This window comes from Ranitomeya variabilis, chromosome 7 (genome assembly GCF_051348905.1).
Source record: "Ranitomeya variabilis isolate aRanVar5 chromosome 7, aRanVar5.hap1, whole genome shotgun sequence".
NCBI classification, from domain to species: Eukaryota; Metazoa; Chordata; class Amphibia; order Anura; family Dendrobatidae; genus Ranitomeya; species Ranitomeya variabilis.
This window is the reverse complement of record NC_135238.1, coordinates 160,384,272-160,411,099: the sequence shown is the minus strand read 5'-3', so window position 1 is coordinate 160,411,099 and position 26,828 is coordinate 160,384,272. Positions and strand designations below refer to the sequence as shown.

Here is a 26,828-nt window from a genome sequence, read left to right as displayed (position 1 = left end):
GGGCGCCGGCAGCTTCTTCCTGTATTGAGTGGTCACATGGTACCGCTCATTACTGTAATGAATATGTGGCTCCACCCCTATGGGAGTGGAGTCGGGTCCATATTCATTACTGTAATGAGCGGTACCATGTGACCACTCAATACAGGAAGAAGCTGTCAGCGCCTGGAGAACCAGGGATCTGCAGGGACTGCGCCAGGAGCAGGTGAGTATTATTAGACAGCTGCCGCTCTCCCTTCCCTGCCGACCCCTGGGAGTGACTCGAGTATAAGCCGAGAGGGGCAATTTCAGCCTGAAAAAATGGCCTGAAATTCTAGGCTTATACTCTAGTATATACTGACCCTTAAAGCGCCATTCCAATGTTGATGGGTTTTTTTAGCACTAGAGCGGCGCTTTAAATTTAAGTCCCCTACAACTGGTCCTGCGTCTTCCCCATTATCGGACACAGCTCTAGTTCTGCGATGCAAGTCTCTGAGAACCAAAACAAGGCCAGCACGAGGCTCTCATAGACTTACACTGAAAAGTGACCTCCGAGCTCCATGAAACACTGGAGCAGCCAGCAGGTAATTTTTCGCTGGAGGCAGAGGGGAGTGACACTAGAAAATGATGAAGGCAATGGCAGGCGAGTATCAGACAGGGGGCAGAGAAATTACATTTAAAGCGCCACTCCAGCGATGCAATGAAGAAAAAAAATGCTGGAAAGGGGCTTTAACAGCCTTGCCACACTATTTAGGATTTAAATCCAAACCAGAATATTCTGAAAAACTCAACTTGCAGGCAGTTGTAAGGAGGAGTCTCACCTCTCACAGGTTTGTTCACTGACAAGAACAAGAACCACCAGGTAGATATAAGCTCCACTTAGAGTAAATGGCCATAGAGGACAATACATGACACGGACATGCTTCCCTTGGATGGGCTCTTGGCATAACTGTGTGATATTTTGCCCATAGTATGTCTTTAAAGGGAACCTGTCAGCAGGATTGTGCACAGTAACCTGCAGACAGTGTCAGGTCGGCGCTGTTATACTGATTACAATGATACCTGGTGATGAAATCCGTCCTGTGGTTGTTGTTTAATCTTTATTTTCAGTTTTGAGTTAATGATGTGCCGCCATCTTGGAGGAGGAATTTTTTTCTTCTCCAGTAAGATGGCACCGCCGGAGCTTGCGCAGTAGCAGCTATCGGTCACAGCTAGACACCAATAGCAGCTACTGCGCGGGCGCAGCGGGTGACATTTTCAAATTGATTTTTTTTTTCCTTAGCTGAATAATGTGAATAGAATTGTATTATTGGCACATAAAACAAGCGATTATGCTGCAGAGCAGGAGCCATGACCGGCACCTGCCTGCAGAAGGGTTTTTTTTATTTATTTTTTTAAAATATGTACAGATATTCATTATGTAACCTAGGGGGCAGGACAGTGAGGGATCAGTGACCTATCAGCAGTCTGCATTATGGATACCTAATCAGAGCACCACATGGAGACCCCCACAGACTGCCCCGGGCATATCATTAACTCAAAACTGAAAATAAAGGTTAAACAACAACCACAGGACGGATTTCATCACCAGGTATCATTGTAATCAGTATAACAGCGCCAACCTGACAATGTCTGTAGGTTACTGTGCACAATCCTGCTTTTACTGGTTTCTTGGTTATTCAGACAAGAGTCATTGACAAAGTAACCTACCTCAAATTCCACCATCCGCTTCTCGGATAAATCGGACTTATTACCAGCCAACGCTATCACAATGTTAGGACTGGCTTGCCGTTGTAATTCTTTAACCCATGCTTTTGCCCGGTCAAACGTTTCCTAGAAATAAAGACAAAGATCTAAGAAATGATGGAAAAGGTATTAAGTAAATTGTATGATATTCACAATTCTGTGCTGTTGACCTATTACAGAACATCTCTCTCCATTCATTCTCCGCTGGCACGCGGTGGCACATAGATGCAGATCCCAAAGGTCGGACGCCCCATCTAGGGGACATGTATGGCATATCATGTTGTTATGAAACACCAGTCAGAGTTTGGGTCTGCAGATCATATTTCCTTCTTGAAGGAATCAGCTGCTTTGTAGACCTTGGTCAGACCAGCTCCATTATGTTAGTCAAGCACGATTTTTTTCATGGACCCATACACTTGCATTTCTAATTTAGATCTAATACTCGGATAAAAATCAGACGTGTTTCCAATTTTTTTTTTTCACTCTGTCCGAGGAAATTGAAAAAAAAAATAAAAAAATCAATAAATAAAATCAGACATGTGCGCAGCCCCATAGAATATCTTACAAGGTATGAGTGCGATCCTTGAAAAACCATGGATAGCACTCGCACGAGAAAATCAGTCATGTGCACAAGACCCAAGACTGCTAATTTCTTCATTGTTCTGGAGCTTCTATATAGTATTATCGACATTTGTTTGGTGTCCTATGATGTTTTTCCATGAACAAATAAATGTGACCTTTTATTATGCACTTCCATTGATTCAAGGCAGCATATCCTGTGGATATGTAATATATGGCCAAGACAGGAATACCTTGCTATAAATGCTTTGCTTTTAGAGTGCGCTGTACATAATAACACATTTTTACTCTATTTTCACTCCTTACTTTATCTAGGCATAAAACTGGATGGCAAGAATCATTTTATAAACAATACAATTTCATTGATTTGTGTGTTGTGACATGTGCAGAGGTCCTGTGCAGAGAGCACAGGACTATATTGTTCCCTTTCAGTAAAAAACAAACATACAAAAAAAAACAAACTAAAACTGCGCTTAACTCATCCTCCCAGGGTCCAGAACTGAGTCTCTGCTGATGCCTCTGGTGTCTGCAGAGCTGACAAGTCAACAAAGCCAAATTGGCGAGCTCCTTGTTCAAAGTTTTTTTTGTTTGTTTTTTTTTTTAAAGAGTTTGATTTTTTTAAAAAATTTTCAATAAATATGTGCTGCCAAAACCATCGCTACTAATATCGGTCCCTTATGAAAAATTTTTTAAAATTAGTTTGGTGACATGGCAATCTCCAACCCTTGAATGATTAAACTTTTTTTTTTGTTATTAATAACCAGGTTTCTATTGAGACACACAGTATTTAGGGAGTCACCAGCCACACCTGGCTCAAGAATAACCTCAACTGACTCCAGAAAAACAAAAGGATTATTATGTATCAAAGCAATAAACAGCCAGAACAGACAGAGGACCGCGATGGCTGCTGACTCACCGCTTCCACTTCCCATTAACTAGAAGCGTACGGTATTTACTTCAAGACAACGTTGTATTCTTAGGGCCCATTAGACAGCAAAGCAACTGGCGTTTGTTTTATGCCTTGTTTAGACACACTGACTGCACTTCCATGAACACAGAACAATCGTTAACACAAATGTTCTATGCACATAGACATAGATCATCGCGGTCTCGGCAGCCCACAGATCATCGGCAGCCCATAGATCATCGCGGTCTCGGCAGCCCATAGATCATCGCGGTCTCGGCAGCCCATAGATCATCGCGGTCTCGGCAGCCCATAGATCATCGCGGTCTCGGCAGCACATCTCATTTACACAGAAAGAGGTGTTGCCAAAAATGATGATTTTGGAAGACAGTTTAAAAATCATCTCATTTAACTAAGGAACATTTTGATTGTTCGTTGGTCGAATCCTGGCCTGTATAGACGAGCATTCCTACAAACTCTCATTATCAATTATCGGCCTTTAGAGTTGACAAACGCTTACAAATTCCATTGTATTTAATAGAAATGTATGAAATAAAATAATCCTTAAAAAAGAATAGGTAATACATAAATGATCGCTGGGGGGCCAATTTCTGAGACCCTTAATCCTGAGAAAAAAGGTCCCAAAGTCTACTGTGAATGGAGCAGTAGTGCACATGTGTGAGACTGATCCAGTCACTATTACGGAAATGGTAGTCATACGTTCCATAGATCCAGAGCAGTCACTCACATTGGAAACTTTGGGACCATCTTTCTCAAGATCAGAAGGTTCCCAACAATCATACATTTATCACCTAGCCTGTGCATAGCTGATAAATTTATATTATTGAGAAAACGGTTTTTAAAACACTCCCAAGAAACTATAGCCTAAATCTGTCAAAATTTGTGTGTGCTTTAAGTGCGTTAATATAGTCACCGACCACCATCTTCCCCAGCTTCCAGCACAGCTCTGCTCCTCTTCTAACTCACGTGATGGCTATTCCATCTTCCCAGATCACACTGGGGTCTTTTGTGAGAGCTAATGTAAGGCTATGGAGTCTTGTACTGAAGCTCCATAGGTTTACACTGGATAAGATACTTCCGAGTCACACATAGACCCCCCAGTAAGTCGGACCAGCTATCACGTGTCCCAGAAGAGGAGCGGGGCTGTGCTGGACATGGGAAGACTGCAATTGGTGAGTATATTACTGCACTTATAGTACATATACTCTACACCGGTTTAGGCAATCATTTTTGTGAGTATGCCGATTTAAACCTGTCCTTTATAGAAGATCTGCAGTCTCTTCAAAGACTTCTCTTTCCAATTTCAACTTTTTAGTGCTGCATGAACTTAAAACCGGTTTTTACGTACCGGTAATAGGATTTTACAGAGTCCACGACAGCACCCACAACGAGAGAGGGGATCCGCCCACCTTCCGGACAGGAACCTACAGGTTAAAAAAGGGCGGTCTCCCCTCGCCCTCCAGTTTGTGTTCCAGAGTACAAGGGATACCGCCAATGAATCAGTACATGACAATATTATCTTAAACATTACTAAATACCACCACCTCTAAAGAGTGATTTCTAAGGCACACCTTACAACAGAGTGCAGGAATAAGCAACTAAATACGGGGGGGAATGTATGGGTGCTGTCGTGGACTCTGTAAAATCCTATTACCGGTACGTAAAAACCGGTTTTCCTATCGCCACGACAGCACCCACAACGAGAGACTTTCAAAGACTATTAACTGGGAGGGACCACAGCACTAAGTACTGAACGGCCAAACTGCAAGCTGGAATTAGCAGATAGATCAAGGCGATAGTGTTTATAAAAGGTGGAAGGTGATGACCAAACTGCCGCCTTACATATCATTTCAATGGGGACATCTGCCTTCTCCGCCCAGGATGATGCTATGGCCCGAGTGGAGTGCGCCCTGATGCCTTCGGGTGGTGTTACTCCCCTGGCAGAGTAGGCAAGACATATCGCTTCTCTAATCCACCTAGCGATAGAGCTCTTCGTGACACTGGAACCTTTTTTCCGATTCTGGAAAGAAATAAACAGAGCCCTACTCTGTCTCCAGCTTTGTGTCCTATCCAGGTATTCTAATATTGTCCTCTTTACGTCTAGGGTATGATATTTTTTCTCTTCATCTGAACCCGGATTTTCATAGAAAGATGGTAAATAAATCTCCTGACTTCTATGAAATTTAGTTGCCACTTTGGCAAGTATGCAGGATCAGGTTTCAAGACAATCTTATCTTGGAGAATTATCAAGTAAGGAGGATCTACTGACAAAGCATGTATATCACTGACCCTCCTGGCAGATGTTAACGCTAAGAGTAGGGCTGTTTTCAATGTTAGATTTTTAATCGAAATAGATTCTAATGGTTCAAAGGGGGGTTCGGTCAACGCCTCAAGCACCAAGTTGAGGTCCCAAGGAGGTACCCTGGCAATATGGATTGGGTTAGAACGCTGACATGCCTTAATAAATCTAGCAACCCATCTATTACCAGCTATGTCACTGTTGTACAGAGCTCCTAAGGCTGATACATGAACCCTTAGAGTGTTGACCGCTAGACCCAACTCCCAGCCCTTCTGAAGGAATTCTAAAATGGCTGAGATCGGAGCATTATTTCCCAATGGTTTCTGGTAGAACATAAGGAATCTTTTCCAAATCTTTGAATAGATTTTTGTTGTAACCTCCTTCCTGCTTTTCAATAAGGTATTTACTAAAGCTTCGGAGAACCCCCTCTCCTTCAGAAGCTCCCTCTCAAGTTCCACGCTGTTAAGTGAAGAGTCTCCAAATCTGGATGACGGAATGGACCTTGAGAGAGGAGATCTGGAACCACTGGCAACACCCAAGGATCGGTGACAGACATTGCTTTGAGGAGAGAAAACCAAGGCCTCCTGGGCCAGAAGGGGGCGATTAAGATTATTCTGGCTCCTTCCTCCCGGATCTTCCTGAGAACTATCGGAATTAGACACATAGGAGGGAATGCATACGCTAGTCGGAAGTTCCAACGGACACGAAGGGAGTCTACTATGAGAGGTTGGTCTGCCCTGTGTAAGGATGCGAACCTCCTGGTCTTCTTGTTCTCCCTCGTAGCAAACAAATCTATTGTCGGTAATCCCCACAGATTGACTATCTGATTGAATATCTGCTGGTCTAGGGACCACTCTCCCCGACGAAGGGAATGGCGACTGAGGTAGTCTGCTTCTATATTGAGTTTCCCTTCTATGTGAACCGCTGTCAGAGATTGTAAGTGATCCTCGGCCAGAGACAATATCTGTGCTGCAGTGGTCATTAGAGAACGTGACCTTGTCCCTCCCTGATGATTGATGTAGGACACCACAGTCATATTGTCTGACTGTATTTGAACGTGCGAACTCTTCAGGGAAGGTAGCAGAGAAAGAAGAGCCTGGTTGACTGCTGTCAGCTCTCTTAGATTTGAGGAGTTCTGGGACTCTAGACTTGACCAACGCCCCTGGGTTAGAATGTCTCCCATATGGGCTCCCCAACCGAACGGACTGGCATCTGTCGTGACCACGTTGTCCGGGGTGATGGTCCAGAGGACTCCTTTTGACAAATTTACTGGATTGAGCCACCATCTGAGATCGTGAAGAGTGGCAGGCGATATACTGAACTTCCTGCTTAGAGCTCCCTGAAGATCTTTCTCTGCTTGAAGCACCTCGTATTGAAGCATTCGGGTGTGAGATTGAGCCCATCTCACCGCCGATATGCATGCCGTCAAAGAACCTAGAAGAGACATTGCGTCTCTTAAACTTAAGTTTGGAGCTTTCCTTACGGCCCTGATCTTCTGAATGATCCTTTGTTTCTTTTCTTCTGGTAGGAAGGATGACTGATTTTCTGAGTCTAAGAGAACTCCTAAGAATGCTTGATGTCTTGTGGGCTCTAGCCTTGACTTTTTCCAGTTGATTATCCACCCGAGACCCTGTAAGGATGATATTATGGCATTTACCCTAGATGTACACTGAGCGATAGAATTTCCAATTATTAAAAAATCGTCTAGATAGGGCACCACCAGGGTTTCTCTTTCCCTGACATGGGCCATTGCTTCTGACACAACCTTTGTAAAAATTCTAGGAGCCATGGATAGGCCAAAGGGCATTGCTAAGAACTGGAAATGCTTAATCTGATGGTTTACCCATACAGCCATCCTGAGGAATTGCCGATGATCCCGGTGAACTGGAAGATGGTAATACGCATCTTTTAGATCCAACACTGACATGTAGCACCTAGGAAACAAAAGCTTAGTTGTTGATCTGATGGATTCCATCTTAAAGGCGCGGTACTGAAGATATTCATTCAATCTGCGTAAATTTATAATAGTCCTAAAGGACCCATCAGGCTTAGAGATTAAGAACAGCGGAGAATAAAAGCCAGTCTTCTCCTGATCTCTTGGTACTTCTTCAATAACTCGCTTTGTCAGTAATTGTTGAATCTCTAACTCTAAGGCCTGTTGTTGGGCCGGAGTATCCAGTGATGTTACAATAAAACGATTTGGGGGAGTTTTCAAAAATTCTAATTTTAAACCTGCCCCGACTACCCCCATTATCCAGGCACTAGATGTTATCTTCTGCCATTCTGCTGAGAAGAACTTTAATCTTCCACCTACTGGCAGACCTGCTTTATCTGCGTCTCCGTCTTGAGAAAGATGAAGGGTTTTTATAGTATCCACCTTTCTTTTTCTGATCCGACGACTCCCAATCTCGATTATATGCCTGCTGGTCTGACTGGAACTTCCTGAAGGGCATGCGTCTCCGGAAGGCGTTCCTAAAAGTGGAATTAAATGCTTTAGGAAATCCCTTCTTTCTATCTTCTGCCTTTGCAAGTATGTCATCCAGCACCGGGCCGAACAGGTACTCACCCCTACACGGAATAGAGCACAACTTGGCTTTTGCCTGGGCATCTCCCTTCCAAGTCTTTAGCCAAAGCGCCCGTCGGGCTGCGTTTGAGAGCCCCGCCGATCTTGCAGCTAATTTCAGGGAGTCAATTGAGGCATCTGCGAGATAAGCCGCTCCTTCTCTGACCTGAGACAGGGAATTTAGTAACTTATCCCTAGGTGTTTTGGCTTTAAGCTGCTCTTCCAGCTGCGTCACCCAGACCATGATTGACCTTGCCGTACAGGTGCCTGCAATTGCAGGCTTAAAGGCTCCTGATGATGCTTCCCACACTTTCTTAAGGAGCATGTCCGCCTTTCTGTCTGAGGGATCCTTAAGGAGTCCTACATCCTCTAATGGTAGTGAGGCAGTTTTTGAAGTAGAGGCTACTGCCGCATCCACTTTCGGGATCTTCACCCACTGAGATAAGGTGTCATCCTCAAAGGGGTACCTTCTTTTTGCGGCCGAAGGTAAAAACCCCTTATCCAGTTTGTCCCATTCTCGTCTGACCAGATCTTTAATGGTCTCAACTACGGGAAAAGCTCTACGATTCCTCTGGTTCAGTCCTGCAAACATGATTTCCTGGGTGGTTTTTGGCTCTTTGCTCTCTGCCACCCCCATCGTTGTACGGACTGCTTTAATTAAAGTGTCCATATTTTCCATGGAGAAACAAGGCCTTCCTTCCTCATCCGAGGAGGCCGATGATGAAGTGTCCGAGCACTCGCCCTCTTGCAATGAAGGGCTGGAATCGGATATCACCTCCATGCTACTTTTCTCATGCCGCTTGGTTTTAAGGGATGATTTTATTTCCTCCCTAATTACTTCCCTTAAATCTGATACACGAAGGGGAGCTTCTTCCTCTAACGTGCGGCATATACACAACTGACATAACTTTTTTAGGTAGGTGTCAGGTAGTGGCTCCGTGCATAACGCACACTGCTTATGTTTAGACTTTGAGGTCTTTTTTCCCTATAAGAAAACATAGTACAGGGGACAATCTGTATCAGTCAATGGTTCAAATATAAAACTCACCACTGCTGATGAAACAATAAAGTACCGGTTTTTGAGGGGGTGAGGTACGACGTGACGTGCCAGGGTCCTGCTGCCCGCGTGCCACATCTCCAGTGTGCGATCTGCTGCTGCTCCTCTGCTCACCTAACGGTCGGTGTTCGGCGTCTCCTGTAGAAGACATGCTGCCGCACACTACTCACCAAGCGCTGCCTTCTTTTCAAAGGTCCCGCGCTCTTCCTCCCGGCCTCCTCCGGAAGTCGTTCCTCTACTTCCGGGTCATAAGCGCCGACATCTCTCAGGCGTCCTGCGCGCGTGGTCGACCCGGGGCGGCGCGCCTTCCCCCGGGAACGCCACCACGACCGCTCAGCTATTTTCCACCGAGCCGGTCCTTGCCAGACGAGGGGGGAGGCTGAAAACAGAACCTCCCCCGACGCTGCTTCCAGGCCCCCGACTCTGCCGTTCTCACCCAGACACCGCACAGAGGCTTGGCGGACCTGGGTAAGCAAAACCTGTAGGCTCCCGCCGTCCGGACAGGAACCCAAACTGGAGGGCGAGGGGAGACCGCCCTTTTTTAACCTGTAGGTTCCTGTCCGGAAGGTGGGCGGATCCCCTCTCTCGTTGTGGGTGCTGTCGTGGCGATAGGAAAACACTGAATACCATGTATACTCCGCCAGACACCACTGAACATTCTACACAAAGAATGAAACGCAAAGAGGACTGTGTACATTTGTAAATGTAATAGTTCACTTATATTATACGAGTCCCTATCTACAGCCTTTATAATACTCCAGAGCTATATTCACAATGCTTCAGAGCTGAAGTCTCCCAGCATTATTTGCAACTGCATGGCTGACATTTTTTGAAGGTCTATGCATCCTAAAAATATGTATTAATATTTTGAATGGTCTTAAAAGTCAGAAAATCTACTCCTGTGAAATTTTAGATCTTGTTTGCTTCCAATAAGCCAATGGTTGTACCACCATTTATGACAAATTATTTATTTATTTTTGCTTGCTTTTTTTTTTTTGGGGGGGGGGGGGGGGAGATAATTAATACAATTGGGTCCATGTCTTCACAAACCTTGCTAAAATCCATAAGCCAGATGCTGTATTACAAGACCTAAGTCAGGGTTGTTGATGGTTTCCTGTGACAATCAGCAGAACTGGACTATAATACAAGCCGTAACCAGGGAACGTATAAGTAAAGCCATGTATCTACAAATAGCTAACAATTTATCCAGAATGAACATACAGCACCAGCAGAGAAAACCGAGGAGGCAAATTAGCCACATTAGCCTAAAAGACGGCAGATCCTTACCGGTTTAGTGATGTCAAACACCACGATAGCGGCCTGCGCTCCTCTATAGTACATGGGTGCGAGACTGTGATACCGCTCCTGTCCGGCAGTGTCCCAGATTTCAAACTTCACTGTTGTATCGTCCAGACATACAGACTGAGCCAAGAAGGCAGCTGGTGACATGGGGAAAGGAAACATGGTCAACTCATTACTATGCCAAAGGAAAAAAAAATAAAGGGAACATGTCAGCAGGCTTTTGCCACCTTCTGTAATATTAGAGCAGCATAATGTAGGGACAGAGACACTGATTCCAGTAATGTATCACTTACTGGGCTACCTGCTGCTGCTTTACCAGCAGGAAATTATCACTAAAGGACTAGTAAACCTGATACCAGGTAGTCCAATTGCACCCCCAAAACTGTAGTTTTCTGCCTATGCACAATGTACACAGCAGTCTGGCAATCAGTGGTGGGGGTGGGATTATACACAGAGCTCAGCATTCAGTACTGCTACATCTGCAGCAGATAGAATCAATTTTATTAAAAATGCAACTTGCTGCCGAGTAAGTGATAGAATCAAGGTCTCTGGCTCTACATTATGCGGCATTAAGATGAGGTAGAATAAACCTGGTGACAGATTCCCTTCAAGTTAGTGATAGAATGAGAAATACACAATTAATTATTTAATTCAAAATTAACTCAAGCCCCAGATGTCAGAACTAAAAAAAGTTTTGCTCCCATCTCAGACAATGAACGCCTGGTAGATGCCATATCACCATACAGTGGGGAAAATATAAGTACCGTATTTGATATGCTGGCGATTTTTGCAAGTTTTCCCACCTACAAATAATGGAGAGTTCTGTAATTTTTATTATAGGTACACTTCACCTGTGAGACAGAATCTAAAAAAAAATCCAGTAAAATCACATTGTATGATATTTACATAATTAATTTGCATTTTATTGCATGAAATAAATATTTGATACAATAGAAAAACAGAACGTAATATTTGGTTTTGGGCAGTCGCTGGGCAACATTGAGTTTCAGCTCCCTCCAAACATTTTCTATTGGGTTCAGGCCTAGAGACTGGCTAGGCCACTCCATAACCTGGAAATGCTTCTTACGGAGCCATTCATTGGTTGCCCTGGCCGTATGTTCCAGGTCACTGTCATGCTGGAAGACCCAGTCACGACACATCTTCAATGCTCTTGCTGAGGGAAGGAGGTTGTTGGCCAAAATCTTACAATACATGACCCCATCCATTCTCCCTTCACTACGGTGCAGTCGTCCTGTCCCCTTTGCAGAAAAGCACCCCCAAAGTATGAAGTTCCCCCACCATGCTTCACGGTTGGGGTAGTGTTCTTGGAGTTGTACTCTTCCTTCCTTCCTTCATTTTTAATCACTTACCGTTTGCATTTAGGATTAATACAGGAATCATTAAAGAGGGTATTAAGGAACTGATAAAGCGCTAATACCTTCCAGGGATAAACTCTGGTGACATTAAAAAGTTGGTTGGGGACCCTGTGTCTTGGATGACTAGTAGTGATGAGCGAGTAAACTCGTTGCTCTGGTTTTTCCGAGCACGCTCGGGTGGTCTCCGAGTATTTGTAACTGCTCGGAGATTTAGTTTTTGTTGACGCAGTTGCATGATTTACAGCTATTAGCCAGCCTGAGTACATGTGGGGGTAGCCTGGGAATCCCCACATGTAATCAAGCTGTCTAGCAGCTGTAAATCATGCAGCTGAGGCAAACGAAAACTAAATCTCCGTGCATTTACAAATACTCAGAGGACACCCGAGCAACGAGTATACTCGCTCATCACTAATGACTAGTAAAAGAGGAAGGTCTCAGGCACGTATCCAGACTCTACTGGGCTGACAGGTATTTCCCTATACAGTCACATAGGGAGAAACATGTCAGTTAGGGGAGAAGCCACCAGGTACCGGCCTCTAGGGCCACAAATCCAAAATGCATAGTCCCCAGCCAGCTTTTCAAAGTGTTTTCTCTGAAACGAGGCAGCATTTCCAGGTAGGGATAGGGCAGGTGTCGCATCACCTTTAATGATTTCCTACGGTGTACGGCACAGCTTATGTTTACATGTTGCGGTTTTGGTGTGTTTCTTTATGCAAATTTTAAGCAGAGTTTAAGCTGCTTACAAAAAGCAGGTTCGGCTGTACCCATTGTTTCCGATGGGTGAAAAAACGCTGCAAATACGCTGAAAAAATGCTGAAAGAAGAAGTGACATGCTGCAGTTTTCAAAACGTAACTGTTTTATAAATCAGTCAGGAAAATAAAACCAATGTGTGCAAGAGATTTCTGAAAACTCAGAATTCTCTGATACTGTAAAATGCAGCTTAAAATTTGCCTTAAAAAAAAGGAAAAAAAAAAACAAAACAAAAAAAACCAGTATGTGCACATAGCCTAAAATGCTTTCAAACGTATTAGATTTACACACTTGCCATAGATTTCAAAGCAAATTACGTTTAACAGTGACTTGTCTGCGATTTGGTGGTGTTTCTACAGAATAATTGCAGCTCTAAAATAGCCATGCAACAGCAAGTCACACAACTGTTATACTGCCTGATGACGGCTGGCGGCTTCTCCTACCAACCAATCGGTGAAAAATGGACCGTGCACGTCACATCTTTTTTTGGGGGGATCCAATCACTTGAATGGGCGAGTTTGATCAGCATATCATAGGGTCCCCCTTTAAAATCTAACCAGCAAAGGCTAGGGAGACAGCTGCGGGCTCATATTTATAGCCTAGGAAGGGGCCATGAATATTGTCCCCTCCCAGACCAAAACATCAGCTCTCAGCCGCCCCAGAAAAGGTGCATCTATGAGATGCGCCAAATCTAGCGCTTAGCCTCGATCTTCCCACTTGCCCTGTAGAGGTGGCAAGTGGTTCATATTACATTTGTCTTGTCAGGTGACATCAAGCCCACAGGTTAGTAATGGAGAGGCGTCTATAAGACACCCCATTGTGATATTGTATAAAAACACAGACACCCAGAATAAAGTCCTTTATTTGAAATAATGACAGACTCCTTTAATGAACCTTAATTAACCCCTTTCTGACCTCGGACGGGATAGTACGTCCGAGGTCAGAAGCCCCGCTTTGATGTGGGCTCCGGCGGTGAGCCCGCATCAAAGCCAGGACATGTCAGCTGTTTTGAACAGCTGACATGTGCCCGTAATAGGCGCAGGCAGAATCGCGATCTGCCCGCGCCTATTAACTAGTTACATGCCGCTGTCAAATGCAGACAGCGGCATTTAACTACCGCTTCTGGCCGAGTGGCCGGAAATGAGCGCATCGCCGACCCCCGTCACATGATTGGAGGTCGGCGATGCTTCTCCATTGTAACCATAGAGGTCCTTGAGACCTCTATGGTTACTGATCGCCGGTAGCTGTGAGCGCGACACTGTGGTCGGCGCTCACAGCACACCTGATTTTCTGCTACACAGCAGCGAACATCAGATCGCTGCTATGTAGCAGAGGCGATCGGGTTGTGCCTGCTTCTAGCCTCCCATGGAGGCTATTGAAGCATGGCAAAAATAAAAGTAAAAAAAAGGTGAAAAAAATAAAAAAAATATAAAAGTTTAAATCACCCCCCCTTTCGCCCCATTCAAAATAAATCAATAAAAAAAATACCAAATCTACACGTTTGGTATCGCCGCGTTCAGAATCGCCCGATCTATCAATAAAAAAAAAGCATTAACCTGATCGCTAAACAGCGTAGCGATAAAAAAAATTTAAAACACCAGAATTACCTTTTTTTGGTCGCCGCGACATTGCATTAAAATGCAATAATGGGCGATCAAAAGAACGTATCTGCACCGAAATGGTATCATTAAAAAAGCCAGCTAGGCACGCAAAAAATAAGCCCTCAACCGACCCCAGATCATGAAAAATGGAGACGCTACGGATATCTGAAAATGGCGCAATTTTGTTATTTATTTTTTTTTAGCAAAGTTTGGAATTTTTTTTCACCACTTAGATAAAAAATAACCTAGTCATGTTAGGTGTCTATGAACTCGTAGTAACCTGTAGAATCATAATGGCAGGTCAGTTTTAGCATTTAGTGAACCTAGCAAAAAAGCCAAACAAAAAACAAGTGTGGGATTGCACTTTTTTTGCAATTTCACCGCACTTGGAATTTTTTTCCCGTTTTCTAGTACACGACATGCTAAAATCAATGATGTCGTTCAAAAGTACAACTCGTCCCGCAAAAAATAAGCCCTCACATGGCCATATGGACGGAGAAATAAAAAAGTTATGGCTCTGGGAAGGAGGGGAGCGAAAAACGAACACGGAAAAATGGAAAATCCCAAGGTCATGAAGGGGTTAAACCATACTTACCGAATGCCTAATCCACAGATGACAGCTTGGGAAACACCATAGGAAGTAAAATGCAAACAAACACTCAGAAAATCCGTAAACATTTTTATACCTGCGTTTTTGCTGTGGATTTGACTGACAATTGAAGTTCATGGGTGAAAAATGCTGCAGAAATGCACAAAATTGACATGCTGAAGAAAACAAAACAAAAAAAAAAAAAAACACTGCAAATACTCAAAGGAAATTTACTGATCATGTGCTCAACACTTCAGGACTGTCACTGAATAAGATCGCCAAGGATTCCATAGCGTTTTTGGCCCATTTCCGCGAGGAGAAAAAGCATAAAAAACACCGGATTACGTACCGGTAATGCTCTTTTATAGAGCCATGACAGCACCCACTGAGAGAGGGGATACGCCCCTAGGAACAGGAAACCCTACGGAGAGATAAAAGGGGCGGTCCCCCCTCGCTCCCAGTTTGGGTTACAGAGATTGCGAGGAACCGCCCACCAGTTTTAGTAGGTCATTCTATATTAACATTTTATCATAACTTAATTACGTATATTTACAAGAACCAATCACCCTTAATAGTGCTCATATGCAAACTAATATATATAAGGGAGGGAAGTGAAGGGGTGCTGTCGTGGCTCTATAAAAGAGCATTACCGGTACGTAATCCGGTGTTTTCTCTTCGCCACGACAGCACCCACTGAGAGACTTTCAGAGATAGTTATTTGGGGGGGGATTATCGTGTTAAGAACTGATCTACCGAAACACAAGTCAGTGGAGGTAGATAAATCTAGTCTATAGTGACTATAGAAGGTAGTAGGAGACGACCAGGTTGCGGCCTTACATATGAGATCTATTGGAATCTCTGCTCGTTCAGCCCAGGATGATGCTATCGCCCGGGTGGAATGTGCCTTTACAGTCTCAGGTGGATTCTCCCCTTTAGACGAATATGCCAGGTATATTGCCTCCCGAATCCATCGGGATAATGTGCCTTTTGTAACACCAGCTCCTTTCCTTTGACCCTGGAAGGAAACAAAAAAAGAGACCTGCTCTTCCTCCAGGCCCTAGTCCTGTCTAGATAGGTTATTATAGCCCTTCTCACATCTAAAGTATGGTATTTTTCCTCTTCCTGATTGGTAGGGTTATCATAGAAGGAAGGAAGAAGGATTTCTTGAGATCTATGAAATTTTGTACACACTTTAGGTAGGTAGGAAGGGTCTGTTTTTAGGACAATCCTATCTGGCAATATTGACATAAATGGAGGATCTACTGATAGCGCCTGTATGTCACTTACCCTTCTTGCCGATACTAAGGCGACAAGAAGAGCAGTCTTGAGGGAGACGTGTTTAATGTGAGCAGAGTGTAGAGGCTCAAATGGGTGATCTGTTAAGGCTTCAAGGACTAGATTAACATCCCAAGGAGGTAAGTGGGGAATTTGAACTGGTTCTGATCTCTGGCAGGCTGAAATGAATCTGGCTATCCACCTATTGCCCGCAATGTTGTGACTATATAAAGCCCCTAGTGCAGAAACTTGCACTTTTAAGGTATTAACTGAAAGGCCTAAATCACGTCCTTTTTGGAGAAATTCAAGAATAATAGAGACTGGAATTTCCTTTGACAGGGTTGAGGGATAGAGGCTTAAATATTTTTTCCATACTTTTACATAGATCGATGTAGTGGATCTTTTCCTACTCAGCAATAGGGTATCAATTACTTTATCAGAGAAGCCCCTTAGTTTTAACAGCTGCCTCTCAAATTCCAGGCTGTCAACCGTAGACCCTTCACATGAGGGTGGTTGAAGGGCCCCTGGAAGAGAAGATCCTGATTCTCTGGGAGGATCCATGGATCCGAGATGGACATGGCTCTGAGCAGGGAAAACCATGGTCTCTTTGGCCAGAATGGGGCAATTAAGATTACATTCGCTCTGTCCTCCCTTATTTTCCTGATCACCGTTGGAAGAAGAATCATCGGGGGAAAGGCATATGCTTTCTGAAATGTCCATGGAATCTGGAGGGCGTCGAGAACATCGGGGTTGTCGCTTCGGAACATTGAGGCAAATGTTTTTACTTTCCTGTTGTCTCTTGTAGCAAAGAGATCTATGTCGGGTATACCCCATTTTATAGTTATCATTTTGAATATCCGATGATTTAACACCCACTCCCCCTGATGGAGGGTATGGCGACTGAGAAAGTCTGCTTTTGAGTTGTCTATTCCTCGGACATGTAGTGCTGTTAAGGACAGAAGATGATTTTCGGCTATAGTCAAGATGTCTTCGGTTAGAGACATGAGAGTGCCTGATCTTGTTCCTCCTTGATGATTGACGTAAGCCACTGATGTCATGTTGTCTGAGAGTACCCTGGTATGTGTTCCGTGTAGCTGTGGGAGGAATTCACATAGGGCATGATAGATGGCTTTTAGTTCTTTTTTATTAAACGAGTCGTCTGATTCCGTAACCGACCATAGCCCCTGGACAATTTGGTCCCCTAAGTGTGCCCCCAACCATCAGGACTGGCATCTGTAAATATTATGTTTGAGGGTTTAACCACCCAGGGAACCCCGCTAACTAGATGGTCTGGTTGTAGCCACCAGGTTAGAGATTGAATTACGTCACTGGAAAGGGAAATTTTACCGTCTAATTGCCCTTGTAATTTTATTTCCTCATGTAAAATTGCATACTGTAAGCACCTCGAGTGGAACTGGGCCCATGGAACCGCTGGAATACATGACGTGAAGGAGCCAAGCAAGGACATGCCTTCTCGGAGGGAAATTATAGGTTTATCTAGTATAGACTGAACCTTATTCCTAACCGTTATCTGTTTAGATTCTGGGAGAAAACATTTCTGGCTCATAGAATCTAATATAATTCCCAAAAATGTTTGCCGAGTTGTTGGGATCAGCCTAGATTTTTCCCAATTTATTAACCATCCTAAGTTCTGCAGGGATGAAATCATATCACTTAGTCTTTGCTGACATTGTGAGGGGGAATTTCCCACTACCAGAAGGTCGTCTAGGTATGGGATTATGAGGGTGTCTTTTAATCTTAGATATGACATTACCTCTGACATTAGTTTAGTGAATACCCTTGGAGCAATTGATAGTCCAAAGGGCATTGCTGTATACTGAAAGTGCCGTATACATCCATTCAACACAACCGCTACGCGGAGAAACTGTTGATGTTCTTTAAAGATTGGTAGATGGTAATACGCATCTTTCAAGTCCAGAACCGCCATAAAGCAATGGGGAAACAGGAGTTTTACGGTGGATCGAATAGATTCCATTTTAAAGGTTTGATTTTCTAAGAACGTGTTCAGTTTTTTAAGATTTATGATGGTTCTGAATGATCCATCAGGTTTTGTAATCAGAAATAGCGGGGAATAGAACCCTTTCCCCTCCTGAAGAAATGGAACCTCCACCAAAACTCCTTTGGATAGAAGATTCATTACTTCTTGCTTTAATGCCTCCTGTTGAGACTGCGACTTTAAAGAAGTCAATAGAAATGAGTCCGGAGGGACTCGGGCAAATTTTAACTTTAAGCCAGAGGTGACGAGACTATTTGCCCAAACGTTTGATGTTATTCTTCTCCATTGGTTTGAGAAGGAGGATAATCTACCTCCCACAGGTAGATCTGCTCTAACGGGGCTTGTCTTCAGTTTTAAAAGGGCGCTTCCCAAAGAATGCACCTCTTTGTTTGGCGTCTCTAGGGGTCCAGCGATCTTGGTTTTTAAAATCTTTCCTTTTATTAAATATGGGCTTCCGGAACGCTCTCCTATAGGACGGAAGGTAATTATTATTAGGGAAGCCCTTCTTTCTTTCTCCCGCTTTAGTTAAGATTTCGTCCAGTTTGGTATTAAACAGGTACTCACCCTGACATGGGAGGCCACATAATTTGGACTTCGTCTGGGGATCGCCTTTCCAGCCCTTAAGCCATAGGGCTCTACGTGCCGCATTTGTGAGACCTGCCGATTTGGCCGCCAAGCGTATAGAGTCGGCAGATGAATCCGCCAGGAAAGCTGTAGCCCCTCTAATTAAGGGTATAGAGGACAACAGTTTGTCTCTAGAAAGACCACCTTTAAGTCCTTCCTCTAAGTCACTCAGCCAGACCAACATGGACCTAGCAGTGCATGTAGCGGAGATAGACGGCCTGAAGGCTCCCGTACACGACTCCCAGGCTCTTTTTAAAAGTGAGTCGGCTTTACGGTCTAACGGGTCCTGTAATGAGCCTGAATCCTCTACAGGTAGCAAAGATTTTTTGGATGTGGATGCTACCGCAGCGTCCACCTTTGGCGCTTTTGTCCATGTCGAAAACTCTTCATCATTGAAGGGATAACGTCTTTTTGAGGATGGAGGTAATCCTCTTTGGCCCTGGCTTTCCCACTCTTTTTTGACTAAAGTTTTTATTGCTGCTATCACCGGAAAAGAAGGCCTTTTCTTTTCCGATAAACCGGCAAACATAATATCCTGCTGTGTTCTGGGGACTTTAGAATCCTCGATGCCCATGGTATTACAAACGGACCTGACAAGGTTGTCAATACTGTCGGTGGGAAAGCATGTATCCTGGTCCTCATCTGAGGAAACATATTTGTGGGAAATATCAGAGTCTGCTTTCTCCATGTCAGAAGATGGATTAGATATAGGGGATTCGTATCCTCTTTTACCCTTGGCACGCGGTTCTTTATCTGAACTATGTAAGGCCTGTAACTCTTGCCTAATTATAAGTCTGATGTCCTCTGATTTAACTGAGGCTTCCTCCCGCAAGGTGGAATCAATACATGATTTACAAAGTCTCTTTTTGTAACTATCTGGGAGGGGCTGGAGACATAACGCACACTGTTTGTGCTTCGTTTTTTCAGTTTTCTTTCCCTAGGGTGTATAGAAGGAGAGGGAACAATAGTCAGCCTATGAGGGTAGATGCACACTCACCCCAGTGAAGCTTTAACGGTACCGATTGACGAGGAGGAGACCGGGGTGGAGAACCGGCTTGGTCCGACTTTTTCCTAGAGGATCCGCTCTGCTTAGAGCGATTGCTGCTGCCACGTGTACGTGGGGTAGATGCGGTGTCTTCTACAGAAAGCATCGCAGGGTTCTGCGATTAATCCATTGTGGACGCCGGAGCAATTGCGCCGGCGTCCTTTTCATATGGGGGCCGCCATCTTCTTCCGGTTGAACCCGGAAGTGCTAACCATTTCCAGGTCGCGGCTCTGCATTATGCGCCTGCGCTGCCACCGGAATCAGCGCAGGTGCCGTCTGTCTCCTCCTTCACCCCGGAGGATACCGCAATCCTCCCGGGGAAACAGTGGACCTCCACGCTGCCAGAGCGCTCACCTAGGCGGTCATCATATCTCGCGCTTGGTCCCGCAGACGACTCCGGGTGGATTTCCATGAGCCAGTAACTCCAACAGTTCTGGCCTCACGGCGCCTGCCAGCAGAGGGGGGAAGCTGAGAAGAGAACCCCCGACGCTGCATCCAGCTCTGGAGCCCTTGCCGTCCTCTCAGGTAAACTGCGCAAGCGGCATCCAGGCTAGGCATCCTCTTCTCCGTGGATTCCCATAGGAACAGGAAACCAAACTGTGGGAGCGAGGGGGACCGCCCCTTTTATCTCTCCGTAGGGTTTCCTGTTCCTAGGGGCGGATCCCCTCTCTCAGTGGGTGCTGTCGTGGCGAAGAGAAAACGCACTGTGTGCACACAGCCTAAAGGGTATGTGTTTATGTGCAAAATTAACAGGTACCTAAAATTGGACAAGTGAATGAACCCTTACACAAGTAGTTATTGGGGTTGTTCACCTACGGGACCATTTTCTTACCTGGGTGATTTTTTTTTTTTTTTTTAATGCTAAAAGTCATTTCTGTAATTGGGCTTTCAAAAAAAAACAAAAAAAAAAACGTTTGCACCATTTCTTTTCTATTGCCTCTGTTGGATACGGTTTATTGCTGGCTGCAGAATGGAGTAAATGAGGATTTGTCAGTGAGCTCATTCTGACAGTCCAATATGGGAAAGTTTCTAGCTTTTATCTATCTTTTTAAATTCCTTTTTGCCGATTTATGACCATCGAGCACAACAGTATTGAATGTGCAGGGACATAAAAGGAGCCTGTAAAAGCAAAATGGTGCAAAATGGTTAATGAAGCCGATTGCAAAAATTATTTTTTTATCCCCAGATACATGCATTTAAGAAAGCAAAAACAGAACACTGGTCACATTAGACACATGCAACTTTGTATGACAATGTAAGTTTCTGCTCCACTTTGGGTTTGCAAAAAGTAGAGGTGACAACCCTGGGGCCATTGCCACAACCCCTGGGGGGAGGTCACTGCCACTAGTGCACGGCCCCCAGCATATTGCTCAGAAGTTCTTTGTACAAGTATATGCTCAGCTAATAGAACGGAGCCCGTGTCGCAGAAGAGTCAATGATATTTTGTAATTCCATTAGCAATTCCTTTACATTCATCTTCAAAACATGATCAGCAAATATGGCACCGAGTAGGAGTGTAAGGACGGCACTTGTGTGTTGCAAAATACAAAGCAGTATGATCCAGCGGAGGTGAACGCAGCCGCCCTGGTCTGCAATCAGGACATCTGCCAAGCTTATTTCTGTCTGGAACATGTGATGTTTTGCAACAGTAGTGACGTCTGGGCCAGCGTTCCCCTCCATCCTTCGATGGTGACAAGGTGAAATGCCGTCTCAGGACCATTATGTAAAACATATTTTTTTTGCCAAGACAGCTAATCTAGAATATCTCTGTGAGCTCCGATCCTAGGCTGTTGCCTGGCAACACCAGCGTCACCAGGGTCAGCCCTGATTGGTGCGATCAATGTGATCATTGATCGCACCAATGACAGAGGCACAGCAGCGGTTTGACCGCGCTTGCAGGACCTCACACAAGCTGGGGATTCCTGCAGAGTGGTCATGCTACAGGATTTCCTGCTGTGCTGGGCCTTGTGGTGCCACAGAAGCCTGTGACACCACAATTCCTGCTGAACAAAGAACAGAGAAGAAAAAAGACAAGACAAAAAGAAAAGACCAAGTTTAAATGTTTTGATCCCTGTCCGATCTCTCTTCATTCACCCCAATCCCCCTCTTCCTCCTCTTTTTACACCCCCCTTTGTGCCACCTCGGTGCGCACATTCAGCAGCTGCCAAGCATTTATTGGTGACTCAGTTCACCGATCAGCACTTGTGCTCGCTGTTTTCCGCTTTTCTTTTTCACCCTACTTTGCGCCACCCCTGTGTAGCCGCCAAGCTTTGATTAGTGTCACAGTTCACTCAGACCTTGTGCCTGCTGTTTTCCACTTTTCTTTATCACCCTCCTTTTGCGCCACCCCTGTGCATACATCCAGCAGCCGCTGAGCTTTGATTAGTGGACGCAGTTCACTCAAAGCTCGTGTCTGCTGCTTTACACTTTTCTTTCACTGACTGTTTTCTCCCTGGTTGCTGCTTTTTTCTTTTAGCTTTTTCTTTTCAGACAAATAAGTTTACACCAAGCACTCTCTCTCTCTCACACAGTTAAATAAAGTACTGACAAAATCACCACATTCATAAAAAAAAAATGTCGTCCCAACAACACTATTCAGTGGAGGAGGCATATGCTTTCCTTACCTCCGACACTGATATCGAGGATGGGTTCCACATTTCTTTATTTTTCAGATTCGTTCTCCTCGTCCACTTCATCCTCATCTTCCTCCTCAGGTCCTGCTGAGCCGCCACGCAGACGTCCCAGGACAAAAGATGAAGCAGCGCCCACCATTCCAGAAGATGAACCAGCGCCACCCATTGCTGACCCCGTATGGACCTCGCCGCCCCCCAAAATTATGAGCCACCGATTCCTTATTTTGTGGCAGAATCAGAAATCAAGTTTGACACCACCAGACTCACAGAACTAGACTTTAAACTTTTTTTTTCTCTGAGGATTCTGTTAACCTCATGGTGGGCCAAACTAATTTGTACGCTTATCAATTTTTTGCACAAAGCCCCGGTTCATCATTTACTAACTGGACTCCTGTAGACGCAGTTGAAAAGATGCAGTCTTGGGACTGGGTCCTTCACATGGGGATCCTGAAGAAACCAGAACTTCGGCAATATTGGAGTGTTGATGTTTTATACAACACTCAAGTTTTCCGAATGGTCATGGCCCGGACACGTTTTGAGGCCATCCACAAGTTCCTGCATTATACCGATAATGCACAGTGTCCCCCACGAGATGACTCCAACTTTGACCGTCTGTTCAAAGTTTGTCCGGTCATCGAACACTTCAACAAAATGTTTGCTTAAAGGGCCACTGTCACCCCCTCCAGCCGTTATAAACTAAAAGAGCCACCTTGTGCAGCAGTAATGCTGCATTCTAACAAGGTGGCTCTTTTAGTTTTAGGTTCAAGCATACCCCAAATAAAACGTTTTTATACTTAGCCACAATTCCTGTCTCTAGCCAGGTAGGCGGGTCCTCACTCCGCAGCTTGGCCAGCTCCTCTGCCGTCACTCACATCTTCCTGCGCTTTCGGCGCCGCCCCCTCAGCGCTGTTATCGTTTCAAATCCGGCGCCTGCGCTGTGTACTGGTGTCCTGCGCAGACGCAGTAAGCTCTGGCCGTCTGATGTAATGGCTGATACCAGAGAACAAAAGACATCCACAGAACACCAGGATGGATCTGCTGCACAGCAAATAGCTGTAGGACCTGCGATGATGTCACTGCCATGTGATTAGGGCAATCACATGGCAGTGACGTCATCGCAGGTCCTACAGCTATTTGCTGTGCAGCAGATCCATCCTGGTGTTCTGTGGATGTCTTTTGTTCTCTGGTATCAGCCATTACATCAGACGGCCAGAGCTTACTGCGTCTGCGCAGGACACCAGTACACAGCGCAGGCGCCGGATTTGAAACGATAACAGCGCTGAGGGGGCGGCGCCGAAAGCGCAGGAAGATGTGAGTGACGGCAGAGGAGCTGGCCAAGCTGGGGAGTGAGGACCCGCCTACCTGGCTAGAGACAGGAATTGTGGCTAAGTATAAAAACGTTTTATTTGGGGTATGCTTGAACCTAAAACTAAAAGAGCCACCTTGTTAGAATGCAGCATTACTGCTGCACAAGGTGGCTCTTTTAGTTTATAACGGCTGGAGGGGGTGACAGTGGCCCTTTAAGTGTACGTGCCCCAAAGGGACATCTGCGTGGATGAGTCCTAAATTCATTTTAAGGGAAGGCTCAGATTACTTCAGTACCGGCCCAGCTAGAGGGCCAGGTACTGAATCAAAACTCCATAAGCTGTGTGAGAGTACCTCAGGGTACACCCACAGGTTTAGAGTTTATGAAGGGAAGGACACCCGGATTGAACCCCCTGAATGCCCCACTGTCCTGGGAGTGAGTGGGAAAATTGTGTGGGATTTGGTGCTCCCACTGCTGGATAAAGGTTATTACCTAATTCGACTTAATTCCTCGTCTCCTGTAATAAAACAAAAATGAAAAACAAACAACAATATCCCTCATCTCGCCATCGTTCTGTCCCACGCTGTAATCCATGTCAGGGGGATAAATAGTTTTCAACCTAGACGGAGTCAAGATGCGACAGTCCAGGCTGAGAACCAATGGTGAATGAGCAGCTGTGAGCAGCATCATTGACCAGCGGTGACGTCATTGAGGTTACCTCCGGTCACTGAGGCTGCTTCCCATCAGGGCTGAACTGCTGTGACCTTAGCACCGTGGGAAAAAGTCAGTGATGAGGTCACCCCAGTTCAGCTCAGTGCCTTCACAGCAGATCACAGTGAGAAATTTTCATTCTTCTAGGTGATGAATGTTTTGCTGGCAATACCCCTAGTTTACACTATTTACCTGTGTGTAAGGCATTGCCAATCTGCTCCAGGTTCCAGTGATTTCCAAGTGCAGATAGGGAATAGAGAGGGCTGTGCAGCTTTAATTAGGGAGGGGCGATTAATCAAGTTAATTTGATTAATACACCATAAAATATTGACACGATTCAAGGTTTTATAGAATCGAAAAATGTATTTTTATCCTCGGACATTCTCCTCCCGCTAGCGCAGTTTTTTGCTATTGGTGGAGCGTGCACTGTAAGGCTATGTGCACACGTTAGGAATGTCAGCAGAATTTTCCTTAACAAAACCAGACTTTCTGCAGGAAATCCGCTTGCGTTTTTTGTGAATTTTTCCAGAGCTTCCCAATGAAATAATATAGCGGCAAAAACGCAAAAAATCTGCAAAATTAATGAACATGTTGCGTTTACCACGACGCTTTTTTTTTTTTTTTTCGGAGAAAAACGCAGCATGTGCACAAAAACTGTGGAATGCATTAAAATGATGGAATGCTTAAGGTAAGCGTTTTTTAGCGTTTTTTTCCCACGGAATGCGGCCGAAAAATGATAATTACTTACGGGTAATTTGATTTTCCAGATCCATGACAGCACCGGTACATGAGAGATGGTCCCGCCCCCAAGAACAGGAAACCTGCATAGGAGATAAAAGATGGGGGCGGCACCTCTCTCCTCAGTTTGCTTACAGAGAATGTAAGGTAACCGCTATGTTAGTTTTAGGCATATATAAATTATACTTAACTCTAAGACTATTTATCTATTGTTATGTTAAGTGGTTATTACCCCATCTTCCGTTTGTGGGTTGTTTTTTTTTTTAAGATTTTTTTTTTGTTGTTTTTCTTTTGTGAATCACACACCATCACCAAGATAGGGCGGGAACTAGAGCGGTGCTGTCATGGATCTGGAAAATCAAATTACCCGTAAGTAATTATCATTTTTTCCCTTCCCCATGACAGCACCGGTACATGAGAGGAAGAAATAGAAAGAACCTCTAGGGTGGGACAACGGCAGATAGAACTTTCCTACCAAAGGCAAGATCTGATAGCCCCAGATTTAATCTATAATGGCGGAAGAAAGTAGAGGGTGAAGACCATACTGCTGCATTACAGATTTGCTCTATCGATGCATTTGCCCTCTCTGCCCAAGATGTGGAAATAGCCCTCGTAGAGTGGGCCGTAACACCAGGTGGAGGGACCTGACCCGAAGAGGAATAGGAAAGTGATATAGCCATACGGAGCCAACGTGCAATAGTTGATTTTGTGGCCTTTTTTCCCCTGTTTGCCCCCTGAAAGGAAACAAAAAGGGCTGAAGACTGTCGCCATGGTTTTGTCACTTCTATATATTGAAGAAGGCAACGTCTAACGTCCAAGCAATGGAAGGTTTCTTCTCCCTGGGATTTTGGATTGGCACAAAATGAAGGCAAGACTATCTCCTTGTCCCTGTGAAATTTCGAGTTGACCTTTGGTAAGAAGGCCGGATCAGATTTTATAATTACCCTATCCTCCAGAATTGTAGTATAAGGAGGGTCAATAGATATAGCCTGAAGCTCACTAATGCGTCTGGCAGAGGTAAGGGCAATCAGGAGAACTGTTTTTAAAGTTAGCGCTTTTTCCGATATGGAGGAAAGAGGCTCGAAGGGAGAGGAGGTCAAGGCGTTTAAAACTAAATTTAAATCCCAGGGAGCGACCTTTGGACGAGGTTTGAATGGTCTGGCTGTAAAAGAGGCCCGAATAAACCTACACACCCAAGGGTGATCAGCCAATTTTTGGTCAAACAAGGCGCTAAGCGCCGAGACTTGCACTTTTAGAGTGCTGGTAGATAATCCCCTCTCCAGACCCTTTTGGAGAAACTCTAGGATTTCAGATATAGGGACTTTCTGAACGGTATCAGTTATCCCTCGGCCTGAGAATTCTAAAAATTTTCCCCATACCTTTTGGTATTTATCAGTTGTGACTTTTTTTCTACTGGACAGTAGAGTAGTAATTAACGGATCCGAGAACCCCTTTGCTAGCAGAAGTCCCCTCTCAAGTTCCAAGCAGTGAGGTGTAGGCTGTGAACCTGAGGATGTGTCACCGGACCCTGGTGCAGAAGGTTTGGAACCTCTGGAAGTATCCACGGGTCCGAGATGGACATACGTCTGAGCCAAGTGAACCAAGCTCTCTTTGGCCAGAAGGGTGCGATTAAGATTATGCGTGATTTCTCTTCTCGGATCTTATTCAGGACTGTAGGGATCAATGGGATCGGGGGAAACGCATAGGCTAGATGG

The 26,828-nt window shown here is 44.8% G+C and overlaps 1 protein-coding gene across 1 annotated transcript in view; it reads right to left on the bottom strand.

Annotated features, from left to right (window-relative positions):
- The window catches only part of LOC143784204 (ras-related protein Rab-5B-like), a 53,392-nt gene that overhangs the window by 4,379 nt on the left and 22,185 nt on the right, over positions 1 to 26,828 (bottom strand). The window contains exons 3-4 of the mRNA XM_077272136.1: positions 10,433 to 10,584; positions 1,687 to 1,809 (exon numbers count right to left, since the gene is read on the bottom strand). Of these exons, the coding sequence (XP_077128251.1) occupies positions 1,687 to 1,809; positions 10,433 to 10,584 (275 nt within the window). The remainder of the gene's footprint in view (positions 1 to 1,686; positions 1,810 to 10,432; positions 10,585 to 26,828) is intronic.